General features: G+C 41.0%; 1 protein-coding gene and 1 long non-coding RNA gene across 3 annotated transcripts in view; one reads left to right on the forward strand and one right to left on the reverse strand.

The window, feature by feature from the left end:
• The window catches only part of DPYS (dihydropyrimidinase), a 79573-nt gene extending 61138 nt beyond the window's left edge, over positions 1 to 18435 (forward strand). The window contains exons 8-10 of one of the 2 annotated variants that reach the window (XM_082364346.1): positions 6207 to 6414; positions 16465 to 16586; positions 18006 to 18435. In XM_082364346.1, coding sequence (XP_082220472.1) covers positions 6207 to 6414; positions 16465 to 16581 — 325 coding nt within the window. In that variant the 3' untranslated portion in view covers positions 16582 to 16586; positions 18006 to 18435. The remainder of the gene's footprint in view (positions 1 to 6206; positions 6415 to 16464; positions 16587 to 18005) is intronic. The other variant, XM_082364347.1, reaches the window with a different exon arrangement.
• The window catches only part of LOC309615206, a 127553-nt gene that overhangs the window by 17837 nt on the left and 86991 nt on the right, over positions 1 to 22725 (reverse strand). The window lies entirely within an intron of this gene.

Below are 22725 nucleotides of genomic sequence, written 5' to 3' on the forward strand. Positions count from 1 at the left end.
CCATGTCACCTGCTCCAATTTATCTCACAGTGTTGCTGAACCTTAGGACGATGACATGTTAGCCCATTGACTGAATCCCTTCTAGTTAGAGCCCAGACGTGTGTTCCTGCTTTCTTCCAAGATGGTTGAAAGAAAAAGATGGATCAGGCAGGGTTCTTAGCTGCAACCAAGAGAAATCTGCGCTAGGTGGTTAAACAAAAGAGGAATGTACTAAAAGAACTGGGTGACTCAGAGGATCTCCAGGAGGGCCAGAAGACCAGGCTGAGAGGCTGTGTAGCCAGGGCCAATGCCCCAGGCCTACCATAGGGCAGTAGAGAGCCCCAGCGCTGCCCCTGGGCTCAATTGCCATGGATCGCTTCACTGAGGCAGGGCTTGGACCCTAGTGCTAAACCCCTGTCACAGCTGGCCTGAAAAACAGGATTGACCCATCTCTACCTTCACCAACATGGATCCTGCAGTACCTGCTTCCTGAGTCACCAGCTTGCCCTGCAAAGTACGGTGCTGGGGCACCATTTTGGAGGAGACCAGGCGACATGACCGGGCCCCAGCTGCAGAGGGGCCTGGGAAGGCATGTTCTGGCTTCTGCCTTAGAACAGAAGGCCTCTGCCTTGGAGGAAGCATGTTCAAAGGAACAGCAAGTGTCCTTAGAAAGGCAATTGTGTGACTTTGAACTTGTGTTCATTCCACTAATGGACCACATCTCCCATACAGCACTAGTAATGAATAGATGTTAAATACATTTTGTAATAATTTTATAAACCTTATGATGATATTGCATTCTATTTTTTGTTGAAAACAAATATTGAAAATGTACCACAATTTTTTTAATCTTCTTATGACGGGGTTACAGATACACCAGTATGCTCAAAAAGTGGCAGTGATTCCAACCTGTCAGAGGTTCCTTCAATATCAAGCTGTATGAACCTTGGGCAAACTCTTACACAGCTGTATTTGAGCATTACCATCCAGGACATGGTGTAATAGTACTTAGCTGCGGACTTAATCGTGTTGATAATATTGGTATTGCTAAGTATTTTTAGGTATCAATAAACAAATGTTTCATCTAACTGGATAAGATACAACTAAGAATGATAATTATAACAATGTTCCTTTATTTATTTATTTATTACTAATGAGCTTGTACAGTTCACCAGAAATGCTAAGTACACAACAGAACTTTAGGACTGGATGTTTACATTCCATGTAAGTCAGTGTTCTATTATTTCCAAAACACTGTAATTATCAAGAGATCATTACAATTGGTTCAGATAATGCTACAACACAGAGGAAAATGCAAGGTTTTGCTGTGGGTTGTCAGGGTCAGCTTCTAGGAACCAGAAGCTGGCCCTTCCCTTTCGTTCCCTTCCCTTCCATTCCCTTCCCTTCCCTTTCGTTTCTGTTTCATTTCCTTTCTTTTCTCTTCTGTTTTCTTCTCTTCTTTTCTTTTCCAGCTTTATTGAGATGTGATTGACATGGGACCAGGATTTTTGAGCAGAGTCTTGGGGCAGGGAGGGGGCATATCTGAGCAGTGAGAAGGGCACCCAGGGAAAAGGAAGACTCAGAAGTGTGGAAGTTCCTAAAGAACTGGAGACTCGCAGCTCTGGCTGGAAGGAAAAAGTTGGGTGAGGAATGACACCCTGTCAGACACCTTCCAATGTGAAAGTGGAAGCACATTCTTTTTGCTGCTGGTGATAATGCCGAGAATTTACATTTTGTGTTAATTTGACCTCATTGACATAATACCTTATAATAGAGAATCACTTAGATGTTGCCTAATTGCCTTCTTTCTCTTGCTAACCCCAATGCTGAGAAAGTCAAAAAAATGGCCTTTGTTTTGGCTGCGGCAGAGAAATCTGATTTGATATTTTGTTGTCACAGATCTTTTGCTTTCATATTTCTTTGTTTTTTCCTAGGCCACCCAAGCACTTTAATTTGTATATTTCCTTTTGCATTTGTCCACATGCATATATATTTTCCCATGCTTTCTGTAACTTTTTTTCCATTTAAATTATATAATTATCATTTTCTTTGCTTCCCCAGTGTATTTTTATTTCTAGTCTTTCACAGAAGCCCAATGTTCCATTAAGTAATCACTGGGAAATTGTTATGCTTCAGTTTTTCAATAGTTTAGATATCGTAATGGCAATTTTTGTGTATAGAACTTATTTCTTCTGTTAGATTATTTTCCTAACAGCATCTGTAACTCTTAACTTCCTGCTTGGAAAAATAAAGTTTTATGTCTTAGGGTTTTCCCTTTTTTGCCTCCCATTCTTGTATGTAAATAACCATTTCAGCATGAATTATTATGCATTTTACTTTCTCTGTATAGCAGCCTTACTAATACATCTGTCCAGACATGCTTATATAACATTGTACAGTATAAGCCCAAGAGCTTCTGCCATCAGTGTAACTGTGATATGCAGGAAGGCAGTAGCCCAGACTATGGAAGTATCGAAGAGAGATTGTGATGGTCATAAAACGACACTCTAGCCTGAAGGTCTAAATCTCCTCTATGTTGTTTCCTAGATTTATTTTCTTTAAGTTTGTATCTTTCATCACCAACTCATAACTTATCATAACTCATTCTATACCTAGTAACCCTTTAACTATTTTATTCATTTTCCTACTTTAATGACACTACTTACTATTTGATCAGTACTCTTCCCTCCTCCTTAGTGTTTGAAATTATTGTTGTTGTATTTGTACCTGCCTCCTATTTGTTAACCTTTTAAATGTTTCTCTGTACCAGTAAGTTGGTTCCTAAGGATACTGAAAGCTCTTTTTGTGCAGCATACACTGGCCATAGGACCCAGTGATGCCACTCATGGGAATTTACACTAAGAAAAGCGTTCACACCAAACATATACATGAATCTTTATAATATCTGTATTCATAATCATCAAAAACTGGAAACAACCCAAATGTCCTTCAGTAGGTGAATGGATAAACACTCTGTGGTGTATTCATACATTGGAATACTACTCAGCAATTAAAAAGGAATGACCTATTGATACACACAACAACTTGGATAAATCTCAAAATAGTTATGCCAAATGAAGTCAGCTTCAAAAGGTTACATACTCTATGATTCCATTTACATGACATTCTTGAAAAGAGACGGCTCTAGAGATAAAGAACAGATCAAGGATTTCCAGGAGTTATGCGTGGGGGGAGGTTATGACTACACAGGGATGGTATGAGTTTTGGGGGGCGATGGAACTGTTTGTGTCCTGAATGTTGTGAGGATAACAAATCTATCCAGGTGTCAACAGTCATAGAACTAACACTAAAAATGTAAATTTTATTGTATGTTAACTTAAAAAATATGAAAAGATTCCCATTTCATCAAAGTAGTCGTAGGTCCTTTGACAAGTTATTTAACCTCTCTAAATCTCAATTTATTTACTTGTCAAGTGTAGAAAATACTCTCTACCTTGAAGAGGTGTCATAAAGATGAACTAGAATGTCATAAAGTATCTACCTGACATACAGGAAAATCTTCTTTTTCTTTTCCATGCTGATATTTCTCATTGGGAGCAGATTCTTTTTCATGATTATTATTACCTGGGCTTTTTTACAGTTATTTGTCTCTTGGGGAACAGACTGGAGGGTTTCAAGCAGAAAAGTGACCTGATCTGATGTTCATTTTTAAAATATCATTTGAGCAGCTTTGTGGGGGGGTGGTAAGGAGTGTAGGAGGGTAAGAATGGAAACATGGAGGCCAGTAAGAGGTGTTGGGGGTTGTCCAGATGAGAGATGATGGTGGCATGGACTCGGTGGGAGCGATGGAGGGGGAGAGAAATGGGCAGGTTTGGGATTTATTTTTTTTTTGGAGGTAGAACCAACAGGCTTGATGATGGTTTGAGGAGTGAGGAAAGGTGGCTGGGGGTGTCATTTACTGAGATGAGAAACTCAAAGGAGGAGCAAACTCGAGTGTGTGGGCTGGAGTCATCATGGAAAATCAAGAATTCTGTTTGGATGTGTTAAGGAGTGGAAACCAAACAGATAATTGGGTACAGGATTCTGGAACCCAGGACCAGGTCAGCGTCGTGTCGTTCATTTCCACTGGAGGTGCCACAGTGAGTCTCCCAGCTCCGCCCCTCCAGATTAGGGTTGCAGGGGAGCTTTTAGCTGCTATTCCTTTGACCTAGCCTTGGGATTTTTAGCAAAGCACTTTTCTTTAATCCATTCCTGAGAGCAAGCACTTGTAGAAACTTCAGATTATGCTTGTATGATCCACTGCTGCCAAATTTTCTTTTTCCTTTTCCATTTAATGTGATTTAGGGAAAGGCGAACACCCAGTATTTCCAAATATCCAGCTTAGAAGTCATTTCATACTGTGTAAGATTGAAAAGTATTAATAAACTACTGAGAATACTGATGAATATGCAAATGCATGACAAAATATGCTGAGGTTATATTCAACATATTTTGTTATTTTTATTGTCCTCAAATTTCCAGTTTTGCCACAGACAAGGGAAAGAAATTCAAGATATAATTTTCCTTTTCAAGGTATAATTTTTTCTATGTTGAATTTTTTAAAGTTTTATTTACTTTTTTATACAGCAGTTTCTTATTAGTTATCTATTTTATACATATTAGTGTATATATGTCAATCCCAATCTCCCAATTCATCCCACCACCACCACCCCTCCCACCTCCGCTTTCTCCCCTTGGTGTCCATACGTTTGTTCTCTGCATCTGTGTCTCTATTTCTGCCTTGCAAACCGGTTCATCTGTACCATTTTTCTAGATTCCACATATATGCGTTAATATATGATATTTGTTTTTCTCTTTCTGACTTACTTCACTCTGTATGACAGTCTCTAGGTCCATCCACGTCTCTACAAATGACCCAATTTCGTTCCTTTTTATGGCTGAGTAATATTCCATTGTATATATGTACCACATCTTCTTTATCATCTGTCAATGGGCATTTAGGTTGCTTCCATAACCTGGCTATTGTAAATAGTGCTGCATTGAACATTGGGGCGCATGTGTCTTTTGGAATTATGGTTTTCTCTGGGTATATGCCCGGTAGTGAGATAAGCATCATAAGAGACTACTACAAGCAACTCTATGCCAATAAAATGGACAACCTGGAAGAAATGGACAAATTCTTAGAAAGGTGTAACCTTCCAAGACTGAACCAGGAAGAAATAGAAAGTATGAACAGACCGATCACAAGTAACAAAATTGAAAATGTGATTAAAAATCTTCCAACAAACAAAAGTCCAGGACCAGATGACTTCACAGGTGAATTCTATCAAACATTTAGAGAAGAGCTAACACCCATCCTTCTCAAACTCTTCCAAAAAATTGCAGAGGAAGGAACACTCCCAAACTCATTCTACAAGACCACCATCACCCTGATACCAAAACCAGACAAAGATACTACAAAAAAAGAAAATTACAGACCAGTATCACTGATGAATATAGAAGCAAAAATCCTCAACAAAATACTAGCACACAGAATCCAGCAACACATTAAAAGGATCATACACCATGATCAAGTGGGATTTATCCCAAGGATGCAAGGATTCTTCAATATACGCAAATCAGTCAATGTGATACACCACATTAACAAATTGAAGAATAAATACCATATGATCATCTCAATAGATGCAGGAAAAGCTTTCGACAAAATTCAATACCTATTTATGATAAAAAAAAAACTCTCCAGAGAGTGGGCATAGAGGGAACCTACCTCAACATAATAAAGACCATATACGATAACTACCAATTAACGATTGCCTCTGGGAAGGGAGGGACAGGGATGGAATTTGAGGGACAGGGAGGTATTGAGGAAACCTCCACTGCGTCTGCAAAAAGTTAAAATTCTGTAGAGTGGGTATTGAGTCAGTGTGTTCATCATACTCATCTATGTTTGAAATATTTTATAATTAATATTTAGTTCTTTAAACATATACATAAAAATAACTTAAAATTATAAACGAGAGACAATGCCCTTCTTCCACTCACTCCATCCTTATTAATCACCGTAAAGAGTGATCTACTGGGTTTTTCTCTCAGAAAATGTAATTACTTTGCAATAAAATGTTAATGCTATGTTCTATTCTTAAAGTCACTTGTTCCAGTGATAAAACTATGGCTTAATAGAGTTGCTAAATTTTCTTCTAAGTCATTCTTTTAATATTTGTCAGATGAGCTGGTAATGATGGGGAACATCTTTGTTTTTACATCAGGACCATTTCGGCAAAAACTCATCATCAGGCTGTTAACTTCAACATCTTCGAGGGCATGGTGTGCCATGGGGTGCCCCTGGTGACTATTTCAAGAGGCAAAGTGGTGTATGAAGCTGGAGTTTTCAATGTCACAGCAGGAGACGGGAAGTTTATTCCTCGTAAACCATTTGCTGAGTATATTTACAGACGGATCAAGCAGCAGGACCAGGTGAGTTGGGGCTAAGTGGGCTGTTAACACGGGCTGGATTGTCACTTGCTCCTGGATGCTGGTCATGGCGTTGTCACATACAATTGGTTAACATATTCACAGGGTGTTAGAAGAGGTTATGAACAAATACAGCTGTCAAAGAAAAAAGTCATTATTGGATGGATGCAGTTTCTTTTGAAGATTGGTGTCTATCGGGTTTCCTAATGGACCAAGTCAGGTTTTCCCAGGCAAGTGTAGGGCCCCTGTGGGCCTTTTGACAATTGCTGTTAGTCAGGGTCCTCTGAGAAGCAGCCATCCAGATGGATAAAGGTGTGACTTTTTTAAACACCTGGGAGAGAAAATGGGTGGGAGCCCGGGAAAGGCTGGGAGAGCCCTCAGCCTGCAGTTCAAGCCTGGCCCCAGTGAAGGAGAGAGGGAGAAAAACAAGTGGTGGAAACATCCTAGACTACTATACAGACCAAGAAAGGTTGAGCAAGGCCTACAAGCAGCCCTTGAGCCATCTCCTGCATCCAGCCACGTGGCGTGCTGTCATTGGCTGAGAACAGCAGTGGGAGGCATGTCCTCAAACGAACAAAAGGATGGAGTTCGAATTCAACTACTGTCCCTTGAAACATCAAGCTCCCTGTCGTTGAAGGTCTGCAAGGTGTATTCTAATGACCACCAGAGCAATGGCGGAGTTTGAGGTCAAGGTAAATATGAATTCTACCTTGGCTTCCCTTTTCCTAGCTGTGTGGCCAAGAGCAAGTTTCTCTATCATCCTTGGTCTGTTTCCTCATCTGGAAAATGACAACAGTGTGTTCTCCCCAACAGATTGCAAGAGTCAAATGAGATTTTAAAACGTAAGGCACTAGTAGGAGGTCAATAAACATCAGTTCAGTCTCTTTGCTTTCCGCCTTTGATGACCGAATTTATAATAAAGGCCTCCAAGTCTTTGTTATAATCCAGTTGTTAAAAAAGAGGTGTTTGTTCTTTTAATATGTCTTGGATTTTCCAGTGTTTGTTTAGCTCATGCAGTGTTTTAAACAGTTTTAAAAATTCACTTCACTACATACAGTAATATATCAGAATTTTCAGACTAAAACCATCTAAATTGCTGGGTTTGGAGAGAGGCGGGGCACCGTGTGCCCTCAATCCCACATGGTAAGAACAGGCCGGAGCTGGATGGCCAAGCCGCACAGAGGCAGCCTTTCTGATTTTCACCTACAGGCTTCGCTCATTAATGTTCCCAAACCGGCTGTGTAGCCATTAGAATTTGTAACCCTTGGGTTAGTTCTAAGGCTTCTGTGTCTTCTTTCCATTTTAAAATATACTTCTCTTTTTCCAAAGTTCTCTGGCTGTTTTCCGATTCATTTCGTTTGGGTCTTGTAGTCTCTTTGATTTCTCCTCTAATGTCTTGTGAAAATTTTTTGCTTGTGGATTCTCAGAGTTTGTTAGATAAGATTCATCCTTTTTTTTTTTTTAACCACTTCCTAAAGCTTTGATTAAGTAAACAAGTGCTCTAGAATGCTTTAAATTCTCAGGATGCTACAATTCTTTATATACTGTATTTCAGTCAAAATATTTAAGGTTGCAATTTATTTTGCTGGGAGTTAATTTGTAAATATTGACACTGATAGGTGACAGGTAGGTAGAGGCTATAAGGTTTCCATGTATTTCTAAACATCACATGGTAAATAACAGCAATACTAACATTTACTGAGCTTTTACTGAAGGCAAGGCACAATGCTAGGGGCTCTGTCACTGTAACAACCCTGTGAGCGAGGGAGTATTATTTTCCCCACTTTAAGTATTAGGAAACTGAAGCTTCAGGAAATTAAAAAACTTGGTCATGTCACATAGCTAGTATATGGCAGGACCAAAACATAAACTCCGGTTATCTGACTACAAAAGCTGTATGCTTAAGCAATAAACCATATAACGTAAACCATAAAGATTGAGTTAAATGAGTTAATGGGAGATAAATTATTCTGAACTAGGTTTGGGGAAAAAATCTAAATGAGAGGCCTTGATGGCAGCTAGTTTATTCATGACACTTGTAGTAGTAATCCAAGGGATGAACAGATAAGCGTTGACTTAGAAGAGATAGTACCGACAGAACTGGGTGATGAATCATGTGACACTTGAAGTGAATCCAGGACCAGCCTGCTCCAGGCTGTCAGTACCAGTTGCCCACCAACAGGGACACTAGACTAACTGGGAACCCCTGACAGACTGTATTTAAAGGACTGACTTTGCCTAAGTCTTCCTCTTGTAGGGAAAATATGCCGAGATCACCGAATGACTGGCTTCATCAGTTCTCCTTTTCAAATTGTTGTTGGGTATTTTATTGGCAAAATTAATGCCAACATCATTTTTTAGGAGTTCACTATCAATTTTGTGAGTTATTTTAGTTTCTCAATATTTTCTTCTGATACCAACTTTTTAGGTATTCTAGTGCATTATTGTTTTTACAATAACAATAAATAATAGTTGCATTATAATATATTGTTCTGAGCACTTACTATCTGCCAGGCACTGTATTTGGTGTAATTTATATTCATTATTTTACCTAACCTGCACAACAAGCCATGTGGGAGATATTATCATCCCCATTTTACAGAATAGGAAACTGACTCTCAGCAAGATTAAGTAACTTTCCCTGGGCTGAGCGGTAAGTAAACGTAAGAGCCAGGGTGTGTGATAAGACCTTTCTGATTCCCGCTGTACATGAGACCTCTGTAGAGCAAGAAAAGAGAAGAAAATGATTGTGAAACTCAAATCATGGGGAATGCATTATTTTAAAAAGTGTTGATGTGGAAAAAGTATCAAATAAAATGAATAAAATGAGGTTTGGGGACTGTGTGGAGATGTTTCAGACCTTTTTTCTCTCCATTAGGTGAAGATAATTTCATAGAAGAAAAATATTATGCTAAAGTTAAAAAGAGTTGTTAGGAATCCTAGATTTTAAATTCACATGAGGTAATTAGAGCTCTTACTTTGGTTTTCATTTGAAATATTCAGATTTCTTTGTAAGTGAGGATAAGAGTTTGAAGGCAAGCAGGAAAGGCCCATACCATTTCTCCTGCTCTCCTGTTATCCTTCCCAAGAAAATTAATCACTTACCACTCTGGACTCCAAAGCACAGATTGTAGAGACACGCCAGTGTTTGTCAGTCCCAGAACTCAGCTGGTCTCCTGGCTAGAATGTTAGTTCTTTGAGGAACTTACTTTCTTATTCCCAGTACTTCCTATGTAGTAGGCGTTTGATAAATAAACAAATTGCAAATGGAAGGAGCAAAGACTATAGTTTCAGAGGTCATAGAAAGGACTTGAAATAAATTTACACAGAAGATTGCCTCTTGCCTCGTCCCAAACAGTGGGGTTGTCTGTGAACTTGATTCTTATCCACGATTTTATTACTTAGTGAAACTTGGCATCATGCTGTGCAGCTATCACTGTTAACGGATATTGTGAGGAATTTCAAAGGACAGAAATGACATTGTAATGCAATTTGACAGCTTCAGGGAATTGTTACTTTATTTTAATATTTAAACAGGGGATCCTTAAGGGAAAAAATTTAAATCAGAAGATGAAACCTCAAAATTTATTTGATAAATGTTACGTAATAAAATACATATTTCAATTCAATATAAAAAGTCACTTAAGGAAGAGTGTTGGGGGATTCAGGAAAGAAAAATAAAAGAGGAAGGAAAAAAAGGACATGGTCCCTCGGTATCCATAGGGTTTGGTGCTCAGTATCTGCAGATACCAAAACCCACAGCTGCTCAAGTCCCTTATACTGTTGGCCCTCTCTATCCATGTACTCAACCAGCTGTGTGCATGGAGGGCCACGGTAACAGCAACTTCGGTGTTCAAGTACATTTTGAAAGAAGAAAATCAACTTACATACTATTCATTCTTTACCAAAAAAAACAAAAACAAAGACTTTTTAAACTCAAATGGTTTATTATTCCTAGAATTTTTGTGTGTTTAGAGTATTATAATTTTTACCAAAATTTGGAAGCATAGACATTCTTCAAGTCATCCCTTTTTTTCTTTTTTCAGTAATAAGCAACCGAATCTATTTTGGAAAATTAGGGTCACATTGCATTTTCTAGTGAAGCAGGGATAACTTCATGGAGTAATGCATGGTTTCAGAATACTGCTGCCACAGCTTTTAAACTGGCTTGTGCCTTTGCAATCATAAGCATAATTTGCCTTTTAGATAAGATAAAATTAAATGGATGGCTGATCTAGTCCTTGAAACGGGTGTTCTCCATTTCCGAAATAACAGTTTATCAATGTCTTTCTCAGTGTGGTAGCTCAGAGAAAATAATTTCATATCATCAGCTGCCATGTAATTCTGATTTCCTCGGATTGATTGCTAGTAATTGCAAAAGGCGATACATATGTTGGAGCCAGCTCATTTTGGCTTATGAGAGACACTTGTATGTATCCCTTCCCGACTCCTCTTTCAGTGGTGTCAGTAGCTTGAAATCAGCCATGGTGAGAGCATTTACACAACAGAAATAGGCAAGTGCTATAAATCAGGGCTTTAGGAGTGATGAGAAAAGGGGAAGGTGGATTGTCAACATTTACCAGTACATCACTGTATACAGGGACTTTGTAAGTACTCTCTTTTCATGTTTTATCTAACCATTCAATTTCATCCAGTAAATACTTATTGATGACCAATTATGTGCTCACATTGTTCTTGAGAAATAGCTCACAGGGTATTTTGAGGATTAAATGGAAACATTTGGTGGATAGTAAAACATTATCAAAATGCAAATGTTCATGTTATAGATCACCTCTGTTGAATCTAGTGATTCATAGTCCCCTGGAGAGCTCAGTCCTGTGAGGACCTCTAAGAACCTTGAAGTTCACCAGGTACTGAATACCTACCTCTAAATTCACCAGCCAGGCATGGATTTCATTCTCAGGGAGTCGCTGCTCATTTGGACCGTTTGGTGTTAGGTCAGTGTCTGCTGTTTGGTATTTGGAAGTTCTGTTGTCTTTATCGCCATTTTAGTATCTTAGCCTCCATGATCAACATTGTATTAGTAACTTCTTGGGGTTCAGGATTCTTGTCTATGGTCTTAAAAATCTCAGAAAAATCTAGCATCCTAGCATTTTACTCTCTGCAGACAATACAGGTAAATTTTCTATCAATTTTAAGCTTCCTCTTTTCCCTGGTCAGCTAACCAAAAACATTTCTGCAATCATGCGGGTATAGTGATTGCAATTAATATTTATTCATAGCACTTCATATCGCGATATAATTCTCATTTTTGTCTATAAACTCATCACAGTGACAATCATCATTAAGTACTATGAACTCAAATTGAGCTCCCATCTACCTAAGTAAACCACCAGCACCCTGCTGGGTGAGGTGCCATCCATGTTTCCTGTTTTACTTAGGATAGCCTCTCACAGTGTTTTACCCTCAAACCTTTCTATTTGATTGTGAACCCACCAAGATGGGAAGAACTGCTGGCGGGGTGTGCTCGTCTAATTTTGGCCAGCCTGTACTTGGGGAAAAAGATGTCCCCACCCAGATCAGTCTTCCAAAGGTGTGCGCTCAGGATCCTAATCTCTTTTAGGTGCTCCTTAAGAAAGCTTTCAAGTGATTTTAGATAATGCTACCCTCAGGTGATTCTATTGCCCAATATCATCTAAAAAGTTCTAAAAAGTCCTACAGTCAAGAAATCTTTCATTTAACAAATGTTTGTTAAGCACCAGAAACAATTCCATATTCCAGGTGCTAGGGATACAGGTGTAACTAAGACAGCAGTCCCTGGGCTCAAAGAGCTTTAATCCTACTTCTCTTTCAACTACAGTTTGTGGTGCTTAAGTTCTAGTTCTGTTTGAGATGCTAATTACACCTCCCTGTGAAGAGGTCAGTTAGCCACTTGGATAAAGGAGTCCGGAAGTTGGGAGGCATTGGGGCTGGACATAAAATTTAGGAATCCTGGCATCTACATTTATTTAAAAACACAAGTCTGAGGCCACCAGAGAGACTGTAGACAGAGAAGAAAGGGGACTTGAGAAAGAGCTCTGGGGCTGCCAACCTTCAGAGGCTGAGGAGAGGTGGAGGGGAGGAGCCAGCAAAGGAGCCTGAGAAAGCTGACCAGTGAGATCAGAAGAAAAGTAGGAGAACACGAAGAAGATAAGAGACCTGCTTACTTTGTTCAACCCAGAACCCTCTGATACTTCATCCTGGTCTTTCTGTGAGCTTTATGCTGCATTAATGTCCTCTAAGAAGTAGGTATGCAGGGACTTCCCTGGTGGCGCAGTGGTTAGGAATCCGCCTGCCAATGCAGGGGACACGGGTTCGAGCCCTGGTCTGGGAAGATCCCACATGCCGTGGAGCAACTAAGCCCGTGCACCACAACTGCTGAGCCTGTGCTCTAGAGCCCACGAGCCACAACTACTGAGCCTGCATGCCACAACTATAAAGCCCGCGCGCCTAGAGCCCGTGTTCCTCAACAAGAGAAGCCACTGCAATGAGAAGCCCGCGCACCAAAACGAAGAGCAGCCCCCGCTCGCCGCAACTAGAGAAAGCCTGCATACAGCAACGAAGACCCAACGTAGCCAAAAATAAATAAATAAGTAAAAAAAAAAAAAAAGAAAGAAATAGGTATGCATTTAGTTGGGAAACTCAGGATGGTGTCCCTGTCATCACTGTACTCATCCTGGATACCTGGGAAAGAAGCCCACTTTGGACCCAACCACTAGGATAAGCTCTGAGCATTATACACTGGTTGCACCAGATGCTGATGCCCGTGTCAGGGCTGGGCACGTCACACTGGAGATGGAGTTTGCCATTTGCCACTAGAGAGAAGCCACGTGACTACTTTTCCTGAGAGCTGCAGGGTAAGTCTGCTTAGAAAACATGTGCAGCCGAACTCTGGAATAATGCAGGGAAGGCTTAACATTCTGCAGAACGAGTGCCATCACCTTTCCATTTCGTCACCGTGAACATCTACTGAGGTTCTCAAATGTATATAGAGTACAGTGTCAGGGGCAATAGACAGTACAAAGATGGACAAGACCTGGGTCTAGCATTAAAGAGCTTATGTAACCACATCTAAGGATAAGAAAAGATTAGAAGGTTGAAAGTACTGCAAGGCTTGAGACCAGAACTTAAATTGTCTTTGATTCCTGTCAACTTGTCTATAAAGGGGAAGACTGTGAAGTGTGGGGCAGCAAAAGCCTCCCCAGAGAGGGTCAGTCTGTGTCTGAGGTGGCAGTGTGGGCAGGAGTGGTTAACAGCCCACAGTCATCCTGGTGGGAAATCGGTCCCTGCCCGTCCCGAGCCTCAGCAGCAGATGAAGAGGAAGGCTGTGTGCATGTGAGACCTGGCCAGTCAGGTCAGAGACATTTGACGGTCAGTGTGACCAGAGTGACCAGCCAGGCTAAGAGGGGCCTCGTGGCATTGCTAGTACAGTGACTGAGCAGCCGGAAAGGGATTCTTAGACAAGTGCAAAGGGCAGGTGCAACCTGGGGAGCAGATCAGTGCTGAAGCAGAACGAAAGAGGATGAGGGAAACTGAGTCAGCTCTGGCCAGGATAACTGACACAAAGAGGAGAGGAGCTCAACTAGGGATCTCCTTCCCACCAACATCCTTCCACCCTTAATAGGAATTTATCAAGTATTTACTGAGTACTTGTTTTGGAGAAACAGAGCAATAGACCAACCCTGAGTCTGCTGGAGGAGACAAACAGATAATAACAGAAAATGGTAAGCACGATACTGGATGTGGCAGAGACGTCTAAAGCTTCCTGGGCTAATGACTGCCTGGGCTGAGTTACCAAAGATCCATTGGAGATATTTAGGTAAAAAAAAAGAGGGTGGGCATGCCATGATGGTTGAAGGCATGGCCCTGGCAGAAAGATGCTTGGAAGGATGCCGATTCACCTGGTTTGAGTCACCCCTGAGCCTGCAGCTGGGTTCAGGGAAGGGATCCTCCAAGGGACCTGCCGGCTTGTGGAGCAAGCCCACCCCCTGAATGAGGAGGGGGGGGGCCCGGGCTTGACGGTCCCGCTTAAATCACTGGTGTTGGTCATCAGTCCCCAGGAAGGAGTCCAGGAGAGACAAAAAAGTATGGATGAAAGCCACAAACAGAAAGGTTTCGAAGGAACTGTTGGAACAGGGAGATGGGGGTGCTGGTGAGGGACACGCAGCACAAAGGCACGTGGCACAAATATCTGCCCACTGGTGTCACTTTCTCCAGGGGCTGCAGAAAAGGCTGATGCTTGAACTGAAATATGCCACGGGTTTTGCCGAGTGCAAATACCAACAGGAAAAGAGAGAAAAGCAAGACTCTTTACGTTGTCTGCAAGAGAAGGGTTGAAGGAAAGTGGAAACAAATCCTGGTTTGCTTGGATGGTCCTGAATTTTACCTGTTAATTACGTTTAGTACCCTTTACACTCTCAGAAGTGTCCCAGTTTGGATGATAAATTATATGGTCACATTAGGTTTAAGTACATACATATAGTTGGGCTTGAAAAATAAACCAGGAGAAGAAAAAACATGGAGACTAAGACCTGAAACGGGGGATGTGGTCAGAGAGTGGGGTATTAAATTAATTTAAAGTTTCAGGTGTGGATTGGCTCCAGGTAACTACAATGTCCAGGGGCTGGGTGGCCGCCAAGGGAAGTTGGTGCTTCATTACCCCGTGTCGATGTTCAAGGTGATGGCAGGAGCCAGGGCGAAGGAAAGGACTGAGTCGATAGCGAGCCAAGATGCAAGTCCAGCAAAGCATCCAACCAGACACAGAAAGTGGACAGAGGCTTGGACTTGTGCACAGAGGGCAGGGGTCTTCCTAGTCACTAAGTGATCAGTGTGCTTCAAATTCCACTATAGGGACACGGTCTCTGTCTTGTTCTCTGCTTTATCCTCTGTGCCTGGCAAAATACCTGGGATTTGTGTGTGCTCAGTAAATATCTACTGAATGAATGAAGGAAATGCTTTGTATCTGGGAAATCTCATGTGCCTGTGAGGTAGGTTTTATTCCTTGCATTTCATAGATGAGTGAGTAGGCTCAGAGGAGCTTATTAACTTGCCAGTTTCCTACAGCCAGTAAATGGCAAAGCTAGAATTCAAACTTAGACCTACCTTTCTCCAAAGCCCACACGGTTGATCACTACAATATATTAGTTTTGGTGGTCAAAATAAGACAGATGTGCACAAACATACACACACACATATTTATTTTTTAAGAGCTTTTATATGCTAGGCATTATTCTAAATGCTTTACATATATTTAATCCTCACAACCCCCCTATAAATTAGGAGCTATTACGATCCCCAGTTTACAGCTGAAGCACAGTTTTAAGTAACATGCCCAGGCAAGCTGGTTCCAGAGCCCATGCCCTTAACCACTGTGGTTTACAATTACTTGACTTGCCAGTGAATTTGTGTCCACATTGACAAACAGTAGGATTTACTTACTTCTTATGAATCCCTTTGTTTAGAAAGTCCTGATTTCAAAAGTCTGCTCAAGCACTGAATTAACTCTAGCTGAATCCAGGGTTCTGCTACACAGTTGGCCACCAAAGAGGTATAGTTCCAGATGGGAGATTTTGTGGAAGGCTTGTTACCAGCGGGGACTATCAGGAAAATGAAGAAACACACACACAGATTGCTAGAATCTGAAACAAAAAGCTGAAAGTCTTAGGAGACGTACAACAAAGCACTCTGGGAATATAGACACCTAGAATTGAAACTACAAGAAAAGGTAGAATGTTGGAAAAGCCTGTAAGGCGGTTATAGAACAGAATGTGTGAGGATATGGCAGAGGCACCAGTGAAAGTTGCGCTGGAAGGAATGATTGTTAGGAAGTGTTCCCTGGGCCTTTGTCTGATGCAGATCAACCCCAGTGAAAGAGTGGGGCAATGCCGATACCCGAGGTCACCGGGAATTTCTGTGAAAGGGCAGGGCATGGGAGGCACATGATAAATTCACAAGGCTCATTTTTGGACTCACAATTCACTTAGGGAGCAGAACTTAGCTTTGAATTCAAGAAGTCAATAAGCCACAAGAGAAAAATGAAATGTTCTGTTTCAGACTTGCACGCCTACCCCCGTGGAGCGTGAACCCTATAAGGGAGAAGTCATCACACTGAAATCCAGAGGGACAAAAGAAGACGCCACACATGGGACCAGGAAACAGGCCCACTCCTGAACCAGGTGCTGTCAGTAAGGGATAGTGGGCAGAGAAAGTTTTCCTCCCTGACAGCATATGGAATTAGCATATCTCTTTCTTCCTTAGTGTTTAAAGAGTCCATGGTCAAGGTCAAAGACTTCAAAGTGACCTAAGACTCAAGGACAGTTCAGCCAAAGGGCAGGCTGATAAAAGACCTCTTGACGCAGAACACTTGGATAAGCCTTCCAGGTTGAAGAAGGCCTTGGGCTAGCTTGAGGTTTATTCTCTGAGACGTTAGGAAACATTGCACAGAGGCCTAGAGAATCAAATATGAGCAAGAGGCTGGTAACACAGAGGGAGGCTGTTATTGAGGAAGGTTGGCACTACTTAAAACTGAGAGTGCAAAAAAAAAAAAAAAAACAACTGAGAGTGCAAGTTTATAGTCAAAATTTATAAACCGATTAGGACTTTATCTGGAAGAAATGAATCTATGTATTGTAAAGGCAACCATATTCTAGAACTTAGAATGGAATGAAAAATGAATCATGTTGCTTTGGGTATAATTTTTCAGGAAAATTATTTGATAGCTTATTTCACGTAGTTTTAGAATAATATAGATATGGTCATTTAAAAAACATTTGAGTGCTTCATCAGTTTTCTCTTAGTCTTTTGACATTCAAATCTTTCTTTTTGAAACACGTATTATCATCATCCTTGTCAATTTTCTTTTTCTTTTTCTGGGTTTTTTGGGGTTTTTTTTCCAATTGTTTTCTGGTCCTCCTCTGCCAGGTACCTATTTCACCATGGCTTTCCTGTGATTTCAACATTTCTCTAACATCATTTCCACTGACTTCATGAAATCTACATGTTTTGCCAGTTTTGCAATTTCACTAGCCTCTATGGCTTTGTTTTTTCTTTTTAATGTGTGATACATTTTCACATGTTTCAGCACGTAGCAGTCAGCAAAAGATTACAGAGGAGGTTGACAAGACGGACAGGGAGAGACGTTTGTGCTAATTAGGGACACTGTCTGTCAAAGGCCTCGTTTTATGCAAACCCAGTTAGGCATTGCAGGTTTTTACATTATGATAATAACCTGTGCTTCCTTGCATAAACCCTGAGGCTTGTATAATGGGGCCCTGTGTACTCCCAGCTGTGTTCTCTTTCATTATTGAACGCTGTTAAGTTTTTAATAACGCTGTACAGCCAGCAGTTCCAGCTTTGTTGTCATTTCCTGACTATTGGAACTATTTTTCCAATCCAGGAAGGTTGTGTTAAAAATCCAGAGGAAGATTAGCAAGAGGAAGAAATTTTATTGAATGCTGTAACATGCTATTACCAGCATTTGTAGGAGCGGGATTAATGTTTACTTTGATTACAGGATTTCTTGGGGGTCAGGCTTGGGTTCTGCATCTCTTTGTGAGGGAGAATGTTACACTGCGTTCCTTTTATTCTGTTCAAAGGTAAAATCAGAGAAAAGGATGCTGCCATTCCCATCCCAGTTAAACGTTGTCAGCCCATGGAGAAGCAGGCCTTATTTCAACTCCGCAAGATCCTTTTGAAAAAATAATCGCTCTAGGTTTCTTTGATTTCCTTTCAGAAGCAATTGCCGCCTTTCTTACTGTGACTTTGTTGCTGTGTAAGATTGAAGATATAAATGAATATTATTATGATAGAAAGTCTGTGTGAAAATTCACTGATGATACTTTAAAATGTCATCTTTGCTTGCACCAGATTTCTCACTTTGAATTTTTAAAAATCACTTTCTTGTTTAAAGTTTTTTAATGGCTACATTTGTTTAAAAATAGCTAACTCTGTGATTTTACATTCTATTGTAATTCGTAAGCATTTAGATCTTTACTGTAATTAATAAACATTTAGATCTTCATTTTATATCCTGTTATCCTGTTATCTGAGTTATGTGTGTCTTCTTTTAACTAGTGGGATTGGGAGTCTGGGAGGTTGCTTTTGATTCACAATTTCCTGAGAGACATCTGCTTCCGCAACTCCTGGAAATCAGGTCCCTCCGCAAACCCCATGTAATCAAACTGGATACTCAACCTTAGAATAACTCCAAGGCAAATTATCCAATTACACTGATGAATGCAGGATTTGAGGGAATTAAATGGAGTCAACGTGGCTGAAAGATGCTGCAGTGATACCTTCCGGCCCCTGTGCTTCCTGGTCTGTGCTCTGAACCTTCTGTGTGTGCAGAGAAGCTGAGTTTATATTCCTTCTCCTGGGTAACTAGGCCAAGAGGGATTTTAAAAACATGCAGTAAAATCAGGGCAATTATGTTCTCACTGCAGACACATCTGCCCCGACTTACTCACTTAGATCTGGGGTGTAGTCACACTTTTGACAAAGGATGGTAGGAATCTAGTTTACTCAGTTGTGATTCGTTTTGAACACACAGTAAAAAGGATGATGAAATACATCTACAGAAGAATCACAGGGCTCTTTTCTCAGGTAAGAGATACCTTAAAATACGACTTTTCGGGCTTCCCTGATGGCGCAGTGGTTGAGTCTGCCTGCCAATGCAGGGGACACGGGTTCGAGCCCTGGTCTGGGAGGATCCCACATGCCGCGGAGCAACTAGGTCCGTGAGCCACAACTACTGAGCCTGCGCGTCTGGACCCTGTGCTCCGCAACGGGAGAGGCCGCGACAGTGAGAGGCCCGCGCACCGCGATGAGGAGTGGCCCCCGCTCGCCACAGCTGGAGAAGGCCCTTGTACGGAAACGAAGACCCAACACAGCCAAAAATAAACAAATAAATAAATAAATAAATTTTTTAAAAAATACGACTTTTCTCCTCCACTTTGGTTGATGAAAAAATTCGACAATAAGATGACTGAATCCTCTGAAAAGAAAGAATGAAATTGCTTTTTTATCTAGAAGCCAATTTTCACTCATCCTTTAGAATTCAGCTTAAATATCACCCTCACTCAGAGGCTTCCCCAGACCCAACACCATAGGGTTAAGTCCCACTTTCTGTTCCTCCATATCAAGGCCACCACGTACCCCATCACAGCACCACACCCCACTGTACTATATCTACCTGCTTTACTTGTTGGCCTCCCCCAGGAAGCTGAAAGCTCGTTCAGGGCAGGGCTGTCTTGTCCACTGTTATTTCCCCAGCATCTACCAGAGCACCAACTGATGGGCATCAATGGATAATTATCAGAGGACATGAAGGAGTTCCTGCTAAGTTCCTGAATTGATACTGATGAACTAAGTGAGAACTTTCAACAAAATAAGGATAAATTTTGTGGAGTATTTTAGTGTAAAGGGGCTTTAAATGAAGAATACTGATTCATTATCTAGTATTTGATGGATCTCTTTGGGAGAATGAAATAGCCTTAGGATTCTACATTAACAAAATCATTTGAAATGAACGTGGGGATCCCTTTGTTGCTTTCCTTAGGCTTTGTCATGAAAATGTTTGTAGAAGCATAGTTCTAAATAAATGACGTAAGGCAATGGAAAAACATGATTCAAGCTATTAATATTTAATACCTTGTTTTTCAGGATTGCCTCTGGTATACAAAGTAAGGGTCCCTTTGTCACTAAACAATTGCATTCTCAAGGTCTGTCAGACTAGATGGAATTAGTAGCTTTTTTTTTTTTTTTTTTAAATATTCACTCCTTCCTCTGATGGGCAGTATGATGTACTGGGAAGCAAAAAAGTGTGGGATCTAAACTTCCATTTCCTAGTTGTGAGGCCTTAAACAATTCTTAAAATTAAAATACATTCTGAATTTATCAACACATACCAAAAGCAAAAAAATTAACATAATCACACTTATATACCTATTATCCTGTTTAAGAAAGAAAACTTTACCAGTACAGCTGAAGAGCCCTGTGTGCTTCTCTATTCATTTCCCTTTCCTCCCCCAAGGTAACCAGTGTCTGGAATCTGGTGTTTTATTCCCATGTACAATACATCTTTTATATATTTGCTATATGTGTACATATCTCTAAGCATTGTTTTGTAGTGGTTAAATCTCATAAAAGCATTATATAGTATGTGTTGGTTTTTTCTTTGTTGGTACGTATTCTTTGGTTTCTGCTTTTTTGCAGTCAACATGTTTGGGAGTTACTTGTTTTGCTAGGTCTAGCTCTAGTTATCCATTTTATTGCTACACAGTATTTCCTTGTATGACCACACCATAATCTATTTACCCATGTTCCTGTTGATAGACATTTAGGTTGTTTCCATTATCATAAACAACACTGCTATAAGCATTTTTGTACCTATTTCCTTGTGCTCACTGAGTGCTTCCCTAACATATATGCCTTGAGTGAAGGGGGGTGGAACTGACAGGTCTGAAGGTGGGCGCATTCTCCCCTTAGTTAGATACTGGCAAATTCTTCTCCAAAGTGGAAACGTATGCCCTCCATAACAGAGTGGAAGAGTTTCTGTTGCTCCAGATTCTCACCAACATTAGATATTGTCCAGTTTACTAACTTTGCTAATTTGATTCTTGTCAAAGTTATCGTAGTTTTAATTTGCATTTTCTTGAGTGCTAATGAAGTTGAGCTCCTTTTTATCATGCAGTTTAATTGATCTTACTAAGCGTCAGCGTCTTCATTTATAAGATGAGAATAATAGTATCTTCCTAATGCACAAGGATGCTGTGAGGGTTACAAAGCCCATACTGTGTGGTCAGCACGGGCTAGCTAAGATTACTGCTAATAGTGTCATGATGAAATAATAAACAGTGTGCTGCCCAGAGACTGCCGAAGTCTTGACTGTTCTCCTTCTGTGGCAAAGCTCACCAGGCTTGGTAATGCCAGCTCCTTTGGCAGCTGGAGGAGCATGGAAGCCAAGACCGGAAGGGCGGAGTGAGAGCAGGCACAGGGTGAGGGATTAGCACGGGCCTGGGGAGGGCTCAGTGGGCATGGTGGCCCTGGGTCCTGGCACATGTGAGCAGTCAGCAGGGGCACAAGCAGAAATACGGGGGATGAGCAGAGCCTGGCTCTCAAGTGACGCCTGTAGATCCAGCAGGTCCCAATGGCAGCATCTGCCAGCTACACCTGGGACCCTCTTCTCTCAGTGTTTTCTCTCCCCTCTGCCTGCCCACTGGAGAGGAGACAGCATCTTGTGGGGGAAAGAGTGTCGGCCTGTCACTGCCTTTAAAGTCACAAAGCTGGATTTGAACCAGGTGATCTAGATGCTTGACCTTCCTGAGCCTGTTTCCCCATTGGTAAGGTGGGAACAATTAATAATACTTCCTTGGCAGGGAAGAGGCGAAAGGATTAACTGAGATGATATGGAAGGTCAGATTCATCCTCTTCTTGTGGCCCTCCCCTACACCTGCTTTTACTCTTTTTGCCTTCTTTCTCACTTACCTACTATCGAACCCCCTGAAGGCACCAATAGATTCAGTAGATTTCTTTGTGTCAAACCCACTCTCTCTCTTTCCTTCTTTTTGGAGAATATCTGCAGACAAGTTAAAAGGAAATAAAGGCAGTGGATCTATCATTTATTAAACACCTACTGTTTATAGAACACAAACCAAACCCCTCAGTTTTGGCTGCCACTGTCCCTCAACAGTACAGTGAGTAACACAAAGAAGTGCTCAATGAATTCATCTTGGGAAGAGAAGACAAAGAAGATTATGGTGATGGAGGAAGAAGAGAGAAATAATTCACGAATGAAAATCAACACTACAGCAAACCATTATTTGTGTTCAGGGGTCAGGACGGCATTTATCTCAGGAGCTATCCATAGCGTGTCAGGGGAGTTTGTAAAAATCTAAATGGCCAGTTGTGAAATATATTTGCCCACATTTTAACTCGGCCTATACAATAATCTAACACGATAAAATAACTATGTTATATTTGTTATACAAAATATTTGCAACTGCATTATGATTGTAAGTTCCTTGAGGGCAGGGACAGTTTCTTAACAGCTTGTGCCCCAAACAACACCAGCGCAATGATTTACACAGGGCAGACCTTCACGATGGGCTTGGTGAATTGAAATTAATGTACCGTGGCTGAGGGGATTTAAAGGAAAGCGTCTGAATTTGGAAAGGCTCGCTGAAAGAAAAGGATTTAAAATCCTATTGATGAAGACAGTCACACCTGGCAGAGGAGAGAAGGAAGCATATTCTAGGAAAAGGAACAGTGCAGCAAAAGCAGAGGTTGGCTCACCCAGGGCCATCAGCCAATGGAGGT

Source organism: Balaenoptera borealis (genome assembly GCF_965194805.1).
Source record: "Balaenoptera borealis genome assembly, chromosome: 17".
Classification (NCBI taxonomy): Eukaryota; Metazoa; Chordata; class Mammalia; order Artiodactyla; family Balaenopteridae; genus Balaenoptera; species Balaenoptera borealis.